The 21533-nt window shown below is 48.9% G+C and overlaps 1 protein-coding gene across 2 annotated transcripts in view; it reads left to right on the top strand.

The window, feature by feature from the left end:
• Nucleotides 1-21533, top strand: part of daam2 (dishevelled associated activator of morphogenesis 2) — a 49139-nt gene that overhangs the window by 18849 nt on the left and 8757 nt on the right. The window contains exons 5-20 of one of the 2 annotated variants that reach the window (XM_056591325.1): nt 6120-6453; nt 8090-8200; nt 8310-8413; nt 8759-8825; nt 9031-9148; nt 9701-9839; nt 12332-12390; nt 12581-12765; nt 13157-13462; nt 13857-13964; nt 15094-15123; nt 16892-16998; nt 17940-18024; nt 18367-18473; nt 18963-19051; nt 20978-21146. In XM_056591325.1, coding sequence (XP_056447300.1) covers nt 6120-6453; nt 8090-8200; nt 8310-8413; nt 8759-8825; nt 9031-9148; nt 9701-9839; nt 12332-12390; nt 12581-12765; nt 13157-13462; nt 13857-13964; nt 15094-15123; nt 16892-16998; nt 17940-18024; nt 18367-18473; nt 18963-19051; nt 20978-21146 — 2118 coding nt within the window. The remainder of the gene's footprint in view (nt 1-6119; nt 6454-8089; nt 8201-8309; nt 8414-8758; nt 8826-9030; nt 9149-9700; nt 9840-12331; nt 12391-12580; nt 12766-13156; nt 13463-13856; nt 13965-15093; nt 15124-16891; nt 16999-17939; nt 18025-18366; nt 18474-18962; nt 19052-20977; nt 21147-21533) is intronic. The other variant, XM_056591326.1, reaches the window with a different exon arrangement.

Here is a 21533-nt window from a genome sequence, read left to right as displayed (position 1 = left end):
CGGAACCAAGGCGAAGAGTGACAAAACCCTGAGAGGGCGAGAGGGAGAGAGTGAGCCATCACAAGTGTCGGGTTCTATGTCTGGCCACTGTCATGTGGGGCGGCACGTACACAAAACCCTTGGATTGTGTCACTTGACATTTAGTGCACATACTGTATAGAATCGTTGCGGGTCTGAAAGCCCCCCCATCAGTGAGCGAGGCTCGGTGTCGACTTTCACACTCACTAAAGTTGGCCGGACAGGCCGTTTTCTTTGGTTTGTCCCTTCTTCCATCAAGCCAAACGGTCTTGCAAATACAATGTAACCTTCCCCCTTGCTCTCCTCCTAAATGATTTACGATATCGTGACCTCAATGTTCCTACATTTAAACCAACCACAACTCTGTCCTCGCTCATTCATGAATGCACCTGCCTGGGGACGGTTGTGTAAGTGCATTAGAGTGATTGGTGTGGCTGCCAACACATTGCCTGCAAACCAGCTGGCTGTGGTAAATCGCTGTAGCGGTGATCTGAGTAGGTGCACCCGGCATAATAGGGATTTATAGGAGAAGCGTGGACAGTTTATTTAATGACAGCACCCTGCTTCTTTTCTCCTTTTCAAATGCTTGACATAAGGGGGACAAAGGAGCAGTGTTTGGCGAGAACTGTGTGGCTTTGTGTGTGTGTGTGTGTGTGTGTGTGTGTGTGTGTGTGTGGGCCGAGGCTGAATAAATGTTTTAGTTCAGCAAACCCCTGTTTAAATCAGATGTGTGCACCGTTTGAATCCATTGGCATAGGTGCTTGTTGGGGTGAAAAGATAGCAGAGCTAGCTCCCTATAGGATGTTTATTTCAACGAGTGGATGCTTTCGTTTCGAAAAGGTCAAGAAAAAGCTTCGGAAATAATTCAGTTGGATAACTTAAACCAAGCCGCGTCATCGTCATTTGTAGTAAGATAAGATAAGCCTTTATTGACTCCCTTAGGAGAAATTTGTCTTGGGCATTTGAGAGAACACGGGTGATGAAGCAGCACACCACACTCTATCCCCACACGATGTAAATGTATACAATCACAATCAAACTACAGCTCAGTAACACACACAGTAGTAGCATGGGATCCAGCCAGCCTCTGTTTACTTTTGTTACTGTCAAAATGTTAACACATTCATATGAGGTGTCTGCACTGCAACGCCAGGGACTCACCGAGGGCTAGCTAAGCATGCTTCACAGTATCACCTGGAGGCAGCGTGTTTAGGTGTGAGATTTCCCCTGCCTTGTAAAGGCTCCCAAGTGCAAACGTGTGACATGTTTCCTTCTTTCTTGTCTTTATTGAGACCACAAGGTCGCATGAGGAGACGTCCACACCTCCTCTGGACACTTAGTAATGAGCTCCTCTGGAGGTCCGTAGGGGGCCCCCCCGAAAACATGGTAGATATGCAGGGGTGCCCAGCAGCCGAGACAAATTCACACACAGACACAGACACGTAGACAGGCACACGCGTGCACGTGCAGGACATTGATAGCTAATCAGCCACACGGTTGGCGTTCTCGCTCTCGCGCGGACGAAGAGGCGTGGAGGAAGAACGCCACGGCCCCCCCCCCCACCCCCTCATGTCTTCTGTTGCTCATGGTGTTGCCGATGCATGACAGCCACCCATCTGCAGGGGGCGTGTTGGCACTGACGTGGGCCTCGCACCCATCATCCCCATGCTGAGCGGAGCACGGCAACCGGCGGTGGGAACGGTAGCAATGTGTACATGTTACAGGCACATTTCATGGTTGTCGCCTTGACAACGATGGGCTTCACAACTGATCACTCGGTGCCTGTTGCTCTATGAACATCACGTGACACTTTCTGAGAGATCACGCTTTCTGTGACAATCCTGCTTGGCCTTTTATGTGGTGTTAAATTCAAGTGAAGCACATTGAATATGCTGTTGTAGTTGTAGGGTCATTATAATAGTATGTGTTGGCTTCATGCTGTACACTTATTTCACTGTCCTTTGAGACGCAGAGGTCTCTTTCACAAGCATCAATTGCTACATCTGCACGTAGCTAAACTGAAGGGGGCAGTCCCCAATTTAGCTGGCAAATATTTGCTCTCTTCTCTAGCATCTAACTCGAGCCTCAACACTTCTTTGGGTTGGGTTCACATGGGTGTGTTTCTTCCACTATAGTCAACAACACGGGTAGTCTTGTTTATGGATGACAGGTCTATCTACGGAAATGCAATGCCAGGCCCCACCCACTGGACCAGATACAGTGGAGCGAGTAAGGAAGCCTCGGAGGGTAAAATGAGAACGGAAGCAGGGGCAGACTGGTGGCTGGAAGAAGATCCTCCCGTCTAGCTTCCTGATATAATTATGTGGACAGGCGGTATATTTGGCCCGTGGTTAAAAAAATAAATAAAATAAAAGCATTGACATATCCATTCGAACTGACAGCCTACTCATAAGAAATAATTCACTTTAGAGGGAGAAAGTGTGTGCGTGCGTGCGTGCGTGCGTGCGTGCGTGCGTGCGTGCGTGCGTGCGTGCGTGCGTGCGTGCGTGCGTGCGTGCGTGCGTGCGTGCGTGCGTGCGTGCGTGCGTGCGTGCGTGCGTGCGTGCGTGCGTGCGTGCGTGCGTGCGTGCGTGCGTGCGTGCGTGCACGCACGCACGCCTCTGGAGCGTGGGCATCATCAGTGTATTCATAGATGTGCGCTGCAGGTCTCCGGTTTAGTCTGGCTCCATCCACACAGCAACCAGGAGTGGCTATGGCACTGGAGCGGCACCTCCGGAGGATCCGGGCGCCCCGACCCCCTTCCCCTCCCTCCCACGCTGCCGAGGCTATGGCCCCCTGGGGACTGGTCCATAAACCTCATCTGTAAAAAAACCTTTCCTCCTCACCAACATCAGTGGACACACACCGCAGGGCTCCATGTGCAGCCAGGCTCGCCGTGTCTCTCTCGCCCTCCGTCCGGCCCCCCCTGGTCAGGGGGGGCCGGCCGGTCTCACCAGGGGGGGGCTTCCGAGGATTTATTTGAGTTTGAGCCGCGGGCGTATCGAATGACGTCTCCCTGCAGCCACCGCAGACACCTCACCTCCTCGAACACGCCTCCCTCCCTCCCTCGGCCCTCAGGTCTCTAGTTCGGTGTCTGGAAGCCCTTTTCAGCAGAGGTGTGTGTGTGTGTGTGTGTGTGTGTGTGTGTGTGTGTGTGTGTGTGTGTGTGTGTGTGTGTGTGTGTGTGTGTGTGTGTGTGTGTGTGTGTGTGTGTGTGTGTGTGTGTGTGTGTGTGTGATTTAGGTCTCTGAACCCAATGTGTGTGCAGTTGATTGAGGTAACAAAGAGATGGCGAGTGTTTATGTGTGTGAGACACTCGTGTGGACTCACCGGCGGTTACGGCTTTGAGGTGAGCGTGACCTCTCCACCAACCCCCTCAGCGTTTCTTTTCCGCACGTCATCCGCAGAAGAAGAGGGTTTATTCCAAACCCCAGTGGTGAAACCTGATTCAGTGGGGTGATGCACTGGGCCACCCATATTACACCGTGGTGTTTGCTTGTCTTCTGCTCTGATTCAGAGTTACTTCATGCAGGACATACGTTCACGCAGCCCAGAGTGTTCATCATGGAAACAACATCACATGAATGGCATCCCATTAACCAAAGCGTAAAAAAAACACAGCATCCAATGGCTTGTTGGACACTGTTGGATATGACGGACAGGGCAGTATTGGCCAAGAGCACAAAGCCATTTTCCAGAAACTGACCCAGGATCTGTAGCCTTGGCTACAGGTCCTGGGTCAGTTAATCCTGATGGGTGGAGGGTAGCGGTGGAGGTGGTGGTGGTGGAGGTGGTGGTGGTTCTGGGTCATGTACCATGGGTCGTGCCTTGGCTGTGTCGATGAACACTGACTGGCAGGGTTCCATCTTCCAATAACATTGGGGATTTTATTTTTGTTCCTTTGGTAATCATAATATTTCAATGTAATTTTATTGTTGCTAATATTCCTTCCTACAATTTGTTTGACAATACTCAACAGCCACACTAACGCACGTGCGCACATGCACGCGCGTGCGCACACACTCATTGTATTATATATATATTATATTTGTCCAATGATGTATTTTAAATGAAGTCACATTCTGAATTTCAGTTTTTCTTTCTGGTTGGGGATTTTGGCTAGGCACTAGCCGTGTGCAACGCTGAGATCATAGCGTCGTCGGCAGTCGTAAAGTAGGAGCTGCCTTGAACCAAATCTCAGAGAGGTTGAGAGAATGCAGCACGCCGCTCAGCCAAGCTTTAATATCACCAAACTTATGAGGAGAAGGAGAGGTTGAGGAAGATGAGGAGAAGGAGAAACGAGAGGAGACTACAGAGTCAGGAGAGATCAGATCAATTTATGTTGTGGAAATCCTAGGGGAGCGAGTGTGGGAGGCGTTGGAGTGGGGGAGGGCGAGACCTGGCCACAGATGAATGTTCAGTACCGAAGTCTACGCCTGCCTTGTGCCCACGCACGCAACACAACGCACGACTGGGATCCTGCCGCCCGCTGGAGCCGGTGCACCACATCATCATCGTCTTCCATTGCGTTAAACACATTCATCCTTCACAGATTGATTCCCCTCGCCTTCCCCCTTCCAAAATCTAATCTTTGTCAGAGGTGGGTCCCGCAAAACCACCAACCACGGAGGATAACATGTCAACATGCAAACTCAAAATCTTTTCCATGCGACCCCAGTGCGTCGTCACGGATACGACCAGACACAGAAGTTCCCTGCCAGGGTTCGGCTCTGTGTTGTTCTGGTCCGGGCGTCTGTCTGTCTGTCTAATATCTGAGAGCGTTGTGGATTCAATACATTAGATCCGTTCAGGCCAGGGCCTTGTGTGTGTGTGTGTGTGTGTGTGTGTGTGTGTGTGTGTGTGTGTGTGTGTGGCCATGAGATCATACAGACACGGCTGGAGACCGGAGGATTAAAGGATGCATTTGAGAGTATGTTTCCGGCGGTCCGGCCAGATGAACCATATGCGTCTCTGTGTGCATGTGGTCCTTGAATCTGGGATTAAATGTTCTTAAAAGGCGGTTGGACATGCAGACATGATTTTGCGTAAATTAGGCTTTGTTCTTTGTACTTTTCTATGCTTTCTATGCTTGCTCAGCCACAAGTAAACAGTGGCTGAGAAGAAAGAAACTTGACTGCTACTCTTCTGAAATGTATTATTGGATACAAACTGTCTGATCTGCAGTAAGTCTAGAAAAAAAAGAGCGTTCTGCTGTTTATACACTACCCTCCCTCCATTACGTTGTCCTTACAATCTCTTTCCCTCCCTCTGTGTTGGCTCTCGCTTTCTCTTGCTCTCTCTCTTTCGCTCTCGCTCTTGCTCTCTCTCTCTTGCTCTCTCCCTCTCTCTTGCTCTCTCTCTTGCTCGCTCTCTCTCTCTCTCTTGCTCGCTCTCGCTCTCTTGCTCTCTCTCTTGCTCTCTCCCTCTCTCTCTCTTGCTCTCTCTCTTTCTCTCTCTTGCTCTCTCTCTTGCTCTCTCTTGCTCGCTCTCGCTCTCGCTCTCTCGCTCGCTCTCGCTCTCGCTCTCGCTCTCACTCTCTCTCTTGCTCTCTCTCTCTATTGGGTCCCTCTGTTGGCTCTCTCGATGTCTGTCTGTGCGCCCTCTTGTGAGCGGTCATTTATAAAGGCCCATCAGGAATCTCAATGCGTGGGAAGATCATTTGCTAACAACAACAACAACTTTCCATGGAGGCTGGATGTCACATTCCAACCCCTGAACAGAGTCTAGTCTGTCAGCGACGAGGCCTGCTTCCTCCTCTCCCAACCGAGGGGGGAGGTCATGTTATTGTAATTAGTCTATTTATTGAGGTGATGGAGATTGATTGGAGAAAAGACAATTATCGCTCTAGACAAAGCAATGCTGGAGTTAAACTTCTCATACCAGTGCATATTTGGAGAAAGCTTATGGGATGAGTCAACAATGAAGCTAAAAAACAATAATATCGGTACATTATTACAATAAATAATCCTATAATTGTGTGCAAGAAGTTAGTATTCCCTTTAACAAGTCGGTCGCCAGCCATTATCTCTTTTGTCCATTGTTTGAAGTTATCCCTTTCATCCTTCAGCTTGCTTTGTGTCCCCACGCGTCACTCTCGCCAGGTTCGTCACGCGCTTCATCGAGCTGGACGGCCTCACCTGCCTGCTGAACTTCCTGCGCAGCATGGACTACGAGACGTCGGAGAGCCGCGTGCACACCTCGGTGATCGGCTGCATCAAGGCGCTGATGAACAACTCGCAGGGGCGCGCCCACGTGCTGGCGCACCCCCAGAGCATCAACACCATCTCCCAGAGCCTGCGCACGGCCAACATCAAGACCAAGGTGGCGGTGCTGGAGATCCTGGGCGCCGTGTGCCTGGTGCCCGACGGCCACAAGAAGGTGCTGCAGGCCATGGCGCACTACCAGAAGTACGCCGCCGAGAGGACACGCTTCCAGGTCAGTCGGCCGGTGGGAAGGAGGGCTGGGCGGGCGAGGCGTTGGGACGGCTCACCCGCCGTCCCAATAACCGATCAAGTTGACAAAAAAGATAATTAAAGATTCTACCAGTGACTTTCTCCGATTGTAATTAGAAGTGTCTTGACAACACGATGGACAGGATCACCACATTGAGACGCCACTTTTAACTTCAACCTTTTGCTTGATCTGGTCTGTTAGCTGAGTGGCACTCGTGGAGATGGCTCGCTGTGAAGTCTCGCCGTGAAGTCTCGCCAGAGTCGCGTTGTTGCGGGAACTTTCCCCGAGTGGTTGCAGAACGGGAGCATTGGAAGAATGAGTTTTGGAGAGTGGAGTGCCGGCTAGAGTTTGTTGTGTTGGACTACGGAAACTGTAGCTTATTTTTAACTCAAACATTTGGGTGAAGGAGGGGTTGAGATTTGTCATGACAATATGGGCATTTCCTTCAACAACTAATCTCTCCAGAGATTTCAGAGCGAGACTTCTACTGGGTCGAGACCCGGTTGGACACTAACAAAAGTTGTGTTCTCTGTAGAGATCCTTCAAATATTTTTGTCAGACATTGATGATAAAAATCTGAACCCGTCAGGGACAAAAACATGACCATACATTGATGGGTTAGGGATGATGGAATGCTATTGCCCAAAAGATAACATTGCAGCAGGTTTCATGGATTACAGCTACAGCATTCTCACTCAATACTGGAATTTGTAATTAGTCACTCAGACCCAAAATGTTGCCTACGTTCCATGTTGAAAATAAGTTATCCTTTAAGGACTACTCTTTGGTTTCGTGTTGCCAAGTCCCACATGCCGTTGTGTCTCGTTTGCCCTTGGACAGCAACATGGCTTGGGAAGTATATGTGCTGCGTTAAATGTGGTATGTTGTCTTTTCTTTTTTGATTACTTATGGAACCCAAATACTTGGGATGCCATTGGTGAAGACGCGAGTCATGCGAGGTCTCGGGTTAATTAGGGCCGACTGGGTTGTTCTGTCGGGGGAGAATAAGTCATGGCGCGCCCGTTTTGATGACCCGTGGGACCCGGCGCCCGCCAATGCTCAGATGTGCACTTTAGCGCTCAGGGTCAGCGCAACACTTAGCCGCCCCACACTGGGGACGTGCGGTGGAGGTATAAAGCATCGCGCTAAAAGCAACCATGGGGAGTTAGCATGAGGTTGGTTGGGGGGTGGGGGGGGGGGGGGCAGGGGTCATAATGGTAACCCAGCATGACTGTGTCAACAAGACAGAACTTAGTGGCACCGAGGGCACAGTAAATCGAGGCACCTTAGGTTAAACAAACACCACAGGGTGATTTCAACCATTGTTGTTACCCTAACCCTTTTTTTGGCTGTTTTTGTAATGCTTTAAGTGTGGAACTATGTTGGAGGGTGAACACCCCCCCCCCCCAGACACTAGAGGGTTTGAGCAATGGCCTGGTTACATTTTACGAGTCAGACTATCCTTTTGTAACTCAGTGTTGAATGAGCTCACGTTTTTAGTTGGGTACTCCTTTTGCCATGAGCAAAATTACCCTGCCGGACACGTAAAACTGATGTCTTACATGTGTCTCTCTCTGTGTGTGTGTGTGTGTGCGCGTGTGTGTGCGTGTGTGTGTAGACGCTGCTGAACGAGTTGGACAAGAGCACGGGTCGCTACAAGGACGAGGTGAACCTGAAGACGGCCATCATGTCCTTCATCAACGCCGTGCTGAACGCCGGAGCGGGAGAGGTCAGAGCCTTTGTCATTCCCACTCCTTCCTGTCAGGCCAACATGTTGGGTATACCTAAAGTGTTGGGCTTCCTATTCAACCCCCCCCCCCCCCCATCCTCTCCATCAGGACAACCTGGAGTTTCGTCTGCATCTGCGGTACGAGTTCCTCATGTTGGGCATCCAGCCCGTCATCGACAAGCTCCGGGGCCACGACAACGCCACCCTGGACAGGTGCGCTTCGACCATCGCTCGACCAATTGCAATGAGGCGTTTAGTTTGAAGGGTTTATGCGCGAGTGGACGATTAGGAAAGATCTGTTGTCATCAGTTTTTATTCTCTGTGGGTGAATTTTTGTCTCTGTTTTGGCTGTCTCTATCGTTTGGTCTTTCTCTCTCTCTGTCTTTCTGTCTCTCTCTCTCTGTGTGTGTGTCGGTCTCTCTCTCTCTCTCTCTCTCTCTGTCTCTGTCTCTCTGTCTCTCTCTGTCTCTCTGTCTCTCTGTCTGTCTCTCTTTCTCTCTGTCTCTCTCTGTGTGTGTGTGTGTGTGTGTGTGTCGGCCTGTCTCTCGCTCCCCGTAGACACTTGGACTTCTTTGAGATGGTGCGTAACGAAGACGACTCTGAACTGGCCAAACGTTTCGATCTGGTGAGTTCATTCATCTATTCATCTTGTACTCACTAGTAGTAGTAGTTCTACACTTTTGTGTTGACTGTGACAGTCCTGTATGAGTGCCCGTTAAGCAGTATGACACATAGTTGACGGTCACAGAGCACAGGATTCGCGCCCAAAGTCAAAAGTCAACTAAAATCCTCATGATCGTCCTCGTCGTCTTTGGGTTCTTTGCCTGCAGACCCACGTGGACACAAAGAGTGCGGGCGCCATGTTTGAGCTGATCAAGAAAAAGCTGAACCACACAGAGGCCTACCCATACCTCATCTCCATACTCCAACACTGCCTGCAGATGCCCTGTGAGTACACCCATAGGTCCCAGCCTTCCCAAAGGTCACAGAAAATCACATATCGGCCAGGAGTTCTCCCAGAGGCGCACTTCTCTGACACTACCTGACATTTGATGTCGGTTTAAATATTATTATTAATATTATTATTTTTATTATTATTGTTAACAGTATAAATCATACGGTGAGGGATAGAAGCAACCATCATTGAGGTGAGGCGTAGGAAACTTCTGATAAAGGTTGATGGTTGCGATATGGTCGGGCTTGTAAACGGCACCATGTGCTTTCATTTTGAGAGTTGTAATTGAGAACATGTCTCTCTCTGCCTCTTGCTCTGCCCCTCTCTCTCTGGCTCTGTCTGGCTCTCTGGCTCTCTCTCTCTCCCTTTCTCTTTCTCTTTCTCTGTGTCTTTCTCTTTCTCACTTTCTCTGTCTCTCTATGACTCTCTGTCTCTCAATGTGTCTCTGGCTCTTTCTGTCTCTCAATGTGTCTGTCTCTTTCTCTGTCTCTCTCCCTGTCTCTCCTCTCCCTCTGTGCCTCTCCTCTCTCCTCTCCCTCCCCCAGATAAGCGAGGCGGAGGCAGCCTGCAGCACTGGCAGCTCCTGGACCGTATCCTCCAGCAGATCGTCTTACAGGACGACAAGGGAGAGGACCCCGACGCCGCGCCGCTGGAGAACTTCAGCGTCAAAAACATCATCCGCATGTAGGCCGCCCTGCACTTGGAACACACACACACACACACACACACACACACACACACACACACACACACACACACACACACACACACACACACACACACACACACACACACACACACACACACACACACACACACACACACACACACACACACACACACACACACACACACGCCCCCTTGCTCTTTACTGTATACAGGTACTGGGCGACACGCGTCCCCATCCTTCTGTCTACAGTATTTCCATGTTGTCTGAGTGGGGTCCAAGAGGATTTTCTCTTTTTCCCCTCTTGGTTTGTGTGTTGGCTGGCGTCTCCGGAAGGTTCCTAGTCTCCTAGTGCACTCTCACAGCCTCACCAGCAAGAAGCTGTATGATGTAACCGCAATTTGTGTTTCATTCCTCAGCAAAAAGACACTTAAGACGACAAAACAAAGCCCTAAATTTGCCCCAAAAACTAGAGCCTCACTGCCAAGCAAAACAAGCAGTAGAAAATGCCATAAACGGGTGACCGCGTCTATAAATTATTCCTCGCCGTGGAAACAACACAAACAGAAATAGTTGTGTGCCAAGCTTCTGCGTTCCTCCCTTGTGCTGCCCTACAGCGCGGCTTTGGGATATTTGATTGGACGACGGAGGGGAAGGTGATGTGGCGGCGAGGTCGGAGGAAGCGGCGCTCCGTTGGCTCCCAGTGGCCATGAAAGCGGAAGCCCGAGATCAAAGAGAAGCAGCCCTAATCCCATCAGGCCCCGGCAGGCCGGCCAAGTCTGGCCCTGCTCAGGTGCTGCGAAGCAGTGGCTTGGCAATAAGAAGATGCCTCGGAAAAACATTTCCTTTCCAAAGCATAATAGCAGCCCTCTGCATATCACCGGGAGTTTACAATGGCCTGCCTGTCCTCCCTCCAAATTAATAATTGACTTACATTTCTTCACTTCGCTTTATTTGTGATGAATCCTGCCCCCGTGGAGCGCGCACACACACTTAATTGTTACAACCTACTTCATCTGGCCCTTCACTCTGGGTCTTCCCCTGGTCCAGTTTGTCTGGCGAACGTGTGGGCTCCATCAGTCATTCCCTTGTTTAGTCTCGCCAGAGAAAGTGCAGCAGTGGGGGGACTTGGACACTGTAGTACACCCCTTCTCCCCCCACCCGCCCGTCACCCGCCTTGGCTCCACAGCTGCTGTTTTACGCCATCAGCAGCACACTTTAGTGTCGTTCTGTTTAGCTGCAGAAAGGGAGCAGGTCTGGTGAAGGCGACCAGTACCTCTCTTATCATCGTCAACCTGGAGGCCATTAGGCCGGGCCAGTCTCACAGTCCAGTCTGAGTCTGGGTTAGACTTGCGGTGTGTCCAGAAAGGGAGGGCTAATTATCCTTCTGTACGGGATGTATTTTTGGTCCATTATATTGGCTGCTTGCCGATGGTGTGTGTGTGTGTGTGTGTGTGTGTGTGTGTGTGTGTGTGTGTGTGTGTGTGTGTGTGTGTGTGTGTGTGTGTGTGTGTGTGTGTGTGTGTGTGTGTGTGTGTGTGTGTGTGTGTGTGTGTGTGGCAGGTTAAGCAAACAGAGGACCTGGTTGTTAATCACCGGCGGTTTGTGTGGCGACGGCTCTGACCGCTCGCTTGCGCGCCTCACCAGAAATGTAACACACTTCCTGAAGTAAAAAAAAAAACCGCAAAAGATATTTATTACAGTGGAAATGTTTGACAAAATAAAGGCCGTTATTTTTAATGAACGCTCTATGACTCGTTTTCTTGAGCAGCAGAAGGCGTTGCCGTGATTATAAAGTCCACACGTTTTTTGTTTGGTTAAGAACACAAGCACTTGCGCAGAAAGTGTTTTGTGTTTTTAATTCTAGTCACCAGTGCAAAGTGACCTGCTGTGCTACACGCCCTTGGTTTGTCCTGCCTGCTCTCTGTGCCTCCTGCTGCAGCCTGTAGCCTACCGTCATTATCCTCCTGTTTTCTTCTTCTCTCAGATCTAGCCACGGCCACCTTCAAGGCTCCAGGTGTCATGTCTCAATCTCTATTCCCATCTCATAACCTCTAAATACTTTCCATCCGATTTAACTTATAACCTAAAGCACAAGGTCTGTCTCTGGCATCATTAATGTGACCGGTCAACTCAACTTCACGTCCAAACAATCCACTAAAAACCTCCGCAGACCCAGCGTCTGGAGCTTGCCATAACCATGGATATAACTTGAAACCATAAAGCTTATGCTATGCAGCTTATGTGGTTCCGAACTGGCAAGCATTCCGAATTTCATGCGCATATTTGGTAAATCGACCATGATTCCCAGTAAAAGAATAATTGCCAAACCATACAAAGCTGAATTTCATTAAATGTTTGAGTCCCGGCTCCTCGTAAGACTGCAACAGATCCCAACTCCACCCTGCTTGCTTCCTAAGTGCTCTTGAATGAGCGAGGCCCGTGCAATGTCTTGTAAATCTACAGGTTCGGTTTCATGCTTGTGTCGTTTCCTGTTCTCATCCTTCAGGCTGGTCAACGAGAATGAGGTGAAGCAGTGGCGAGAGCAGGCGGAGAAATTCAGGAAAGGTGAGGCTGGTTGTTGGTAACACTGCGCCCTGGTGGCCCATGAAGGAACTGCACCTCACAATGTGCTAAACACCCGATCCGCTGTGTATTATCACACTCTGTATCACAATGACCTTCTCAAATACACATTCTAGCCTCAATCTGCTGCTGTCACTTTACATTTTTTGAGAGATATTTTCCTTTTTTATAGATCACGCAGAGCTGATGGCTAAACTGGAGCGCAAGGAGCGGGAGTGCGAGACCAAGACCTCGGAGAAGGAGGACATGATGAAGACCCTCAACAAGATGAAGGACAAGCTGCAGCGCGAGGGCGAGGAGCTGCGCTCGGCCCGCGAGCACGTCCAGGACCTGTCGTCGCGGATCCACGACTTTGCAGTGAGACTCGCATTGATGCTTTGACCGTTGGAGCAAAAGCAATCTCGTAATTGGGAGTCGATTGTTATTGTCTTGCGGGGATTGGGAGGGTTTGATCCTGGGCCCTAAGCCCAGTGAAAGACCTCAAGGGTAATGCACCTATCGTATCGGATAGCGACGCCACCGGTTTGTTATGATCAACCATCGGTCAAGTAGCTGAGGCCCGCCTCACGATGCTGTCCTGACCAAAGGTTTATTCCTGTTAAAGATAAACGATGGTTACAAATCGGCGGGAAGTTTGCATCACCACCCTCGCAACGAAGGCTGCCCATTTTGAAATGTTGATCGGATTTCTCAAATATAGTCTAATTTGATTTGATTTTTTCACCTTTCTCGTCGTCTTTCCCAAAAGGGAGGGAACGTGGCGTTCCCGGCCACTCCCGCCCCTCCCGGGGCCCCCGTGGCTCCGCCTCCGCCCCCCATGATGGGCGGCTTCCCTCCGCCGCCTCCTCCTCCTCTGCTCCCCTTCGGCTGCCCGCCTCCCCCGCCGCCACCTCCTCCCGGAGGACCGCCCCTGCCGCCCGGAGCCCCGCCTCTCTTTGGAGCCCCGCCCCCTCCGGCTCCGCCCTCCTTCGGCTTGACGAGCAGCCAGCGCTCCAAGTCCATCCCCCAGCCCTCCCATCCCCTCAAGTCCTTCAACTGGGCCAAGCTGGGAGAGGTATCGTAGTCCGGACGCCGAGCACTGCATGTATTTTGCACGGGTCTTGGATTAAAATGATGCGTGTTGCGGTTTCCTAAAATAGAGGGGATGGTAGAAAGACCCACCATTGTGACATGGTATAAAATGCACTTCAAAGTCCCTCTGAACTCATAATAAGCTATGCGTAAACTGTAGGTTTCTTTGAAAAGGTTAAACTATCTATTAATGCAATAATAGGAAGATAACATGAATGATTACCATCCTTTCATTATTTATGAACCTGATCAGCCCATTTTTCTTTAAACGTATTCTAGGCATAGTTCTTTACTAATCTCGTGTGCAGAGACGGCATGGGATTCAAATCCTGAATTTATTCTTCACTTCTTCAATTATTTTTGCCTTTTGTTCCCAGAACAAGATCACGGGTACCATCTGGCACGACATCGATGACCTGCGGGCTTTCCAGATCCTGGACCTCAAGGACATTGAGAAGATGTTCTCAGCGTACCAGAGACAGCAGGTTCACTTCTGGCTTTCCCCATTTTTGCATTGTGGGCAGGACGGACATGTTGGACTGCACTTGTGTTAATTAACGTTGTTGTTGTGTTAATGGTATGGAGGGGGAGGGAGGGTATGGGTTAGGGAGAAGGTTTTATGTATTATTGATTGCAGTAATTGATTATCTTTTGAAATAGATTGATTGGGGATGTGCTTTTGCACGTGTGCCATGAAGGCCTGGGCTCTGCTCACAGAAGCTGGTCACCCAGAATGCCATTTTGTAGAAGTGTTTTTGCGCAAGCGTTAATGCTTGCATGAAGATGGAGTAGGGAACTATGTTGATTAAAGTAATGCACAAAGCCATCCAACTTTAGAACAACATTACCCAGTAGTTTAATTGACTATGGTTTTCAAAATTGCCCATAATGCATTGCGACGCTTCTGGGTTTACTTCAGCTTGAGCCGTCTTATTCTGAGGATGGAGTAGAAGCAGCTGATTCATCACAAATATGGTTTCTAGTAATCAGCATTGATACGGAGTGTGCTACAAGCGCGATGGGAGGGCAATGCATATCTCCCTGTGGAAACATTACAAAATGGTGACAAGCCTTCCACTCCTTCAGCACCAGCCACATGAAATGCAGTGCTGTTTCCCCCAGGACTTTGTAGTTAAATAACTGGGGTGCCGTGGCTGTTAATTCCAGTTGATATGTGTTCAAAGAGGGGGTGTTTTTACTGGTCTCTTTAGCAGAGCAGCAGGGAGGTTTTGTAGTAATATTGCCGCCGTGAAACCCAGGGCATCCCCACGGCTACAATGACAGCCCTGCTCCAACGGGCAATAGAATCAGATGAGGGTCAAACATGTCAGTCAATGATTTGTATAATTGCCTGCATGGCCCTTTATTGGACAGAGAACCACTTTTTGTTTTTACTAGATCCCTGTAGGATAACCCTGATCATTGTAGACCATATGTTCTTCGATGTGTACAAAGTACAATTCCTTTTCCGTGATGCTAATTTTTAAATTCCTAACTCCTGCTTGTGGCGCCACCACCTCAGTCCTGAACCGTTGACCTGTCGCACGCTGGTTTCACTTACTGTTTGGGCTTTGTTTCCTCCTCTCTCGCTGCGCTCCTCCACTGGCTGAACAGGAGCTGCTCACTAACCAATCCTTCAAACAAGTGAGTAGAGGGCCTCCGCAGCATTTATACCCCGCCGCCCCCCACTGTGCCTCCCATTCTCTCCTGTGATTCGTCAGACCGTCGACATGAAAGGGGATGACGGGGACGGGTGCAGAAAGTATCTGTGAATGTTTTGTCTGTGTGTGTGTCTGTGTCTGTTGCGTTTGGTGTTCCTCTGCTTATGTTTTCTACTCATTTCACCGGGTCCATAAAAGCAAAAGTGGCCTTGGCTTTTATGAGCCTCAATCCAGAAAGGGATACGACTCCTCTGTTCTGGATTAAGGAAGTACTGGATTAATAAAGTACAAAGTAAAGTCTGGGTGTACTGAAGTACATCTGATCTCAATTGGGAGGCGGGGGGGGGGGGGGTTCACAGTGGAAGGTTTACTAACGTCGTCCGACTAATTCTGCACGTCAGCATCGGTTCTGTCCCTGTGCCAGTGCCCTCGTCCCCGTATCCGTACCTCCGCCTCAGTGCTGATGTTTTATTGTGACCCCGTATCGGAACCCCTTTGTGTCGGCATGATTAAAGTTACAGATTCACAGATGAAGAAAAACTGACACGCCAATTACGTGGATACTTATGTGTGAACCGTAGTCCGTCAGAGACGCCCTGGAGCATGTGTAAAAAAATACATGTCTTTGGCAGTTGCTTGCTCCAGTGCCGACCTCTATGGGTCTTGTCGGTCACAGAGGGCAACATGGACCCTTAAAAAGGGTCTGTTTTTACAAGCGGCATCCGTTTTACACACACACAAACACACACCATGCACAGCTACCGCAGCGGGCAGGAAACCAGATGAGGCTACGAATAGCATTTGCTATTCCACGTAGACTCCAAATGTAGTTCCATATTTTTACAATCAAGTGCCAGACAGAAGTACTGTGTGTGTGTGTGTGTGTGTGTGTGTGTGTGTGTGTGTGTGTGTGTGTGTGTGTGTGTGTGTGTGTGTGTGTGTGTGTGTGTGTGTGTGTGTGTGTGTGTGTGTGTGTGTGTGTGTGGCGGAGGGGGGCGGAGGGGGGGTTATTTATATATATTATTTTCTAAATCAAGATTTGTGTGGAGCTTTGCAAAATATCTCGTCGGCCTCAACTGAGGTTTTATTCCTGTTCTGCAGAGAGGTTTATAGGAGTGCATGCGCCCAGTGTTTACTCGCCAAAACCAATCGGCTCCCAAGACTGCCGCTGGATTTGCTGCGCCTTGCCCAACGGACCAATGGCGGTCGAGCCTTTTCACGACATTTTCTGAATGTTTTTATATGCCGTGCATGATTCGGTCTAGAGAATTCATGGCTACACTCGCCTTTTTAGCTCTCTCTCTCACTCTTGCTCGCTCTCTCATAAACGCTGCGTAACACCTGATACATGCAGTAGGACTTGGCCAGGGCATCTATTTCAACTCGTGGCGGCCCAGCGTTTTCGCTCTTGACGAATGCTTTGGCAACATGTTGCCCGGCACTTAATCACGCTGCCGATCATCGGGTTTCCACTGGTTAGCTTTATTAAAACAGCCCCAGAGTGATGGGTTCCATAACGGCTCCTCTCCACGGCCTTTGGATGTGGTCGTGTCCTGCGGTCTCGTCGCTCCAAACCGGAGCGTGACGCCTAGCGCAGCCGGTCAGATCTGAGGCACCGCAGCTAAACCTGAACAACTCAGTACTAGAGTGTCCAGGGGAGGGGAAAAGAAGAAACAAAATCAGATGTTTTTCCGAAATCGAACATGCTTTCTTTGTTGTGTTTATTTTTTATTTCTTTTGTCTCCGTGCAGAAAGAAACGGGTTCGATGGACGACCTGTACGTGAGCACGAGGAAGGTCAAAGAGCTGTCGGTCATCGATGGCCGTCGCGCACAGAACTGCGTCATCCTGCTCTCAAAGTACGTGGTCTCGAACGTCGCTGCTGCCTTCTGAACGTCGAACATCTCTGGTCGAGGGTTTTGTACACAAAAGGAGGTGTGATCGCAAGAATGAAGACTACGTCATGCATGTCGTTTTGTGTGTTTGGGTGTTGAGAGCATGTATGGACACGCTCAGGACCAGGAAGTGAACCAAAGGTCCCTTCAGGACATCTGTTGAAGTCATTGAATTACCGCTCATTGATTCCATTTTGGTAAAGTGGGCTAGGAACAAAGCGCAGAGTGTTAAGACACTTCTGCTCCCCACTTCTCATCCATAACGTGACACCTAAATTGATCCTGGCCTCCCAGCAAGTGGTCAGTGACACACTATACCTTAACTTCAATCAATGTGCACCATTTAGGGGTCAGCTTCACAATATGGCTGCAGTATCTATACGGCTCTACCAGGTTTTCGGGGTTCAGAACTGAAAAAAGGCACACCAGCGGGGGGGTCAGCCTTGCTGAGGTCATTTTCAAAGGATGAGCGATCCCCGGGGCATTGGAACTGGGCCTCACGGGGACGGCCACGAGCCTGTGGGCTCTGTTGGGCCGTTGAGCACATTATTGATCCCAACTCGCCCACCCTAACCATTGATCAGATAGCACTAACCACATCTGCTCCGTGCACGCTAGGTTGAGCACAAGTGAGAAAGCTATAACTGCACTATTGACCACGGAGGGGCGGGGGGGGGGGGGGGGGGGGGGGGGTGTGTGTGTGTGTGTGTGTGTGTGTGTGTGTGTGTGTGTGTGTGTGTGTGTGTGTTCAGGGGGTATGGGTTAATTTTACGAAAGGATTACATGAGACCCACACAATGGAGTTTCTGAACAGATGGATCAATATTCATTGAACACATTTTTTCAGAATAAGCTGTTCGGGACAATACCACGTAGTGCAACAATGTTTGATTGTTGTCCTGCAGGTTAAAAATGAGCAATGAAGAGATCAGGAGGGCCATCCTGGAGATGGACGAGAGGGAGGAGCTAGCCAAAGACATGCTGGAGCAGGTAAGGGCAATGATGCAATGGCAGGGCAATCCATGCAAATCATAGTCACCAACTGCCGCCAATGTTTGGATTGGGATTAACTAGTATCTAGAAAGTGTTTTGCACTTGTCTTTCAAAGGATTGTAGTCGGAAACCAGTCATCCTAAGAGTAGGCCGATTTTTACATTTGTTTTTATATTTTGAGTTTAATATTTGAGCAGGTCATATATTGATTGGACAATTTTAAACTGGTGTGGACTGGTGCATTTGGACAACTTTGCCAAGGTATATTTGCAGCTTTTATTTTTTTCTCATACTGATTGTTCCCCCCTGTTCTCCGGTTCTTCCGCCGTCCCCTGGCAGTTGTTGAAGTTCATCCCAGAGAAGAGTGACATCGACCTGCTGGAGGAACACAAACACGAGCTGGAGCGCATGGCCCGCGCCGACCGCTTCCTCTACGAGATGAGCCGGTAACCCACAGCCTTTGAAACACCCTCGGCATGGAAGGGTTCTGGGTGGAGGGGGGGGATGCAGATGGGAAGCAAGCTTATAAACCTTAAGAGCTTATCTCGAGAACCGCGCGAATGTACATCCTCCATGTAAGTACCAAAGAAGGGTTTGAACTATTCCTTGGTTTACGCTATGTATTATAAGGCCCCCCCAAACCCCCGAACCGCCACCCTCTTGGGGTTGAGCTCTTGCTATGCGTGTTGCAATTAGTGTCTTTGTGTCAAAGGTGAGCTTGCGAAATAAAGATGTTATGACATCAAATATTGCATGATCATTACATTTAAGCTGCCGGTTGGTTATGCAGGATATGCATATCAATAAAAAACAAATGGAAGCAAACCTTGCTGTGTGTTAAGGACAGGGTGGAAGTAATGACGGATGGGTGTTGTTAAGGCCTACCCAATGGTTTATGTTTCCTCTCTCACATGCTGTTTCTATGGCTCCCTCAGGATTGACCACTACCAGCAGAGAATGCAGGCGCTGTTCTTCAAAAAGAAGTTTGCGGAGAGACTGGCAGAAACCAAGCCCAAGGTTGAAGGTGAGGAGAAACAGCTCCCAGACGAGCCACAAGAGTCTCACCAATCCACAAGCCACAATTTACATGAATGTGTCATTAGAAGATCATAAATGAACCCAATTGTAGTATTGGTGAAAATAGTTTGTTCAAAATACTTTTTATGTTCCTCACTATGTTCATATAAAGGGTAAGAGGATGCTATTTAATTCCTAGAATGTGCATCTAGGTGGTCAGATTACGATGGCTTTGAATAGAAATACACACTCAGAGGGACAACATAACAAGCAAATTAAATATTGGTTTGTCTACTCTACAAAGGTCCCATTGAAAATTCTAACCAAATGTTAGTTGTGTGTGGGTGGGAATTGTTATATGTGGGGAAGACACAGTGTGTGTGTGTGTGTGTGTGTGTGTGTGTGTGTGTGTGTGTGTGTGTGTGTGTGTGTGTGTGTGTGTGTGTGTGTGTGTGTGTGTGTGTGTGTGTGTGTGTGTGTGTGTGTGTGGTTTACTGTATGCTGCAGTTGTTCCTTTTTCCTAGCTTAAATATAACGCTAGGTTACCAGGGAAGCTGTTTTGGAAAACTGGCACATGTTGTGAGAAGAGAGTCACTCTCGTAAAGACTCCAGCTTGATGCATCAAAGAGCAAGGGAAAGTATTCTAGGGGAAGCCAAAGTGTGTGTGTGTGTGTGTGTTTGCTGTGCGCTTTCATTTAATAATCAACCAATACCATGGCGTTGGTAGAATTTACTGGAACTCATTCCCGTCTCTGAGAGGAGTGCTGTTACACTTCTTTACTACACTATAGCTCTTTGTTACTGTATGCCTCTGTTGGATACTGTAGCATAATAAAACAGAAAGGTTCTTTATCAGATGAATAACATTACAACTAAGGGTACACTAAAGTATATTGCATACTAAATAAATAATCTGTGAATAATTTGATGCTTGGTTTAAAAGAGATTTGTCTCTGACTCATAGATAAAAGAGATCCCTGGAGTGGAATGAGGTTTCAAGTTCAAGTCATCAGAGCAAGGAAATATAGCATGGTGTTTGGGTATTGGTGCAAGCCTTCTAATATACCACATTGTGGTGTATTTGTATTTCAATATTAAGCCTGCTCATCAATTTCAGTGCTTCAATGTCTTCATCGGTTCTCTGTGATATACCGATGGAAACACAAGGAAAGACTCCATTTCCCAGGACCACCCAGTTGGTTCAATGGCGGCGCAACAGAACAGACGCTCGCCAGAGCCAAAACAGTGACGCTCCGTCCAGAGAGGGAGAGACAGAAGCACACACGCACACACACAAAGAAGGGGAAAGAGAGAGACGAAGAGAGAGAGGGGGGGAGATAGAGAGAGCTTCCATGTTGTGTAATGGCAGCAAGAGTCATAACTGCAACAATATGGGTTCTGTTTCTGGTTCTCTGGTTCACACGGAGGCACTCCAGCATGGGAGTGGAAAGCACCTGCTACTCAGCCAATACAGTTCATATGGGGGGGGGGGGGGGGGGGGGGTTAGACAGAGGGGACTTCTGGGTAATTGACCAATGGAAGCACTTGACGAGTTTACTTATAGCTTTCTTTGTTGGCCAAGACTTCCTCCTAAGGTACCTCAGCCTTTAGCATACAACATATGTTAGCCAGCGTTCAGTGGGAAAGAAAAAGGGCACATTAAGTTCAATTCAACAGATCAGTTCAAGCTGGCTAGTTTCTCCTTTGTACATGTCAGTGTATGAATGGTATAGTCCATCTTCATCCATCGTCTTCAGGTAGAAGAGCAAGAGGTTCTGGACACCTTTTGTTGACCATTTATGAGGATCAATATTTCTGAAGACAAACGGAACAACTAAGTTGGCACTGGTTTCCCACATTAGGTTGGGTTCCTTCCATCAGATAACCATTAAAACGAATGATAAAACGCCCTGTTCTCCCTCTCCTCGGCCAGCCATCCTCAGCGCCTCCAAGGAGGTGGTGCGGAGCCAGCGCCTCACCCAGGTCCTGGAGGTGGTGCTGGCCTTCGGCAACTTCATGAACAAGGGCCAGCGCGGCAACGCCTACGGCTTCAAGGTGTCCAGCCTCAACAAGATCGCCGACACCAAGTCCAGCATAGACCGGTAGGTGGCGCTCGCTCCAGCAAAGTAAAAGTAATGCCTTCCAAGTTCAAACTCCTGGATGGTGGGTAGTTGCTGCTCCACTGGTGTCGCTTGGAAGTGAAGCTCTTGGAAGTTCTCCATCCAGGCAGTTCTGGTTCCTGCTTCTTCACTTCTAGAGATGTTGGTTGCAGTATAAAGTATAGAAATGCAGTGGCATAGATAATCAAACTTGAATGTTATCTTGATAGATACAGTATATGCTCTCTACTGAATAACTTTATAGTAGTTGTGGCAGTTTGTAGCGGTTTTTCCTTTTTCTTATGGAATGAAAAGATGCCCTCTTAATCTTCTTTAGCTTTCAAAGTTATTTTTTGTCTACGTTTCTCTGGTAAAGCCCCTTGAAGTTGT

This window comes from Gadus chalcogrammus, chromosome 5 (assembly GCF_026213295.1).
Source record: "Gadus chalcogrammus isolate NIFS_2021 chromosome 5, NIFS_Gcha_1.0, whole genome shotgun sequence".
Classification (NCBI taxonomy): Eukaryota; Metazoa; Chordata; class Actinopteri; order Gadiformes; family Gadidae; genus Gadus; species Gadus chalcogrammus.
Note: the sequence above shows the minus strand (reverse complement) of the source record. Positions and strands in the feature narration are given on the sequence as shown.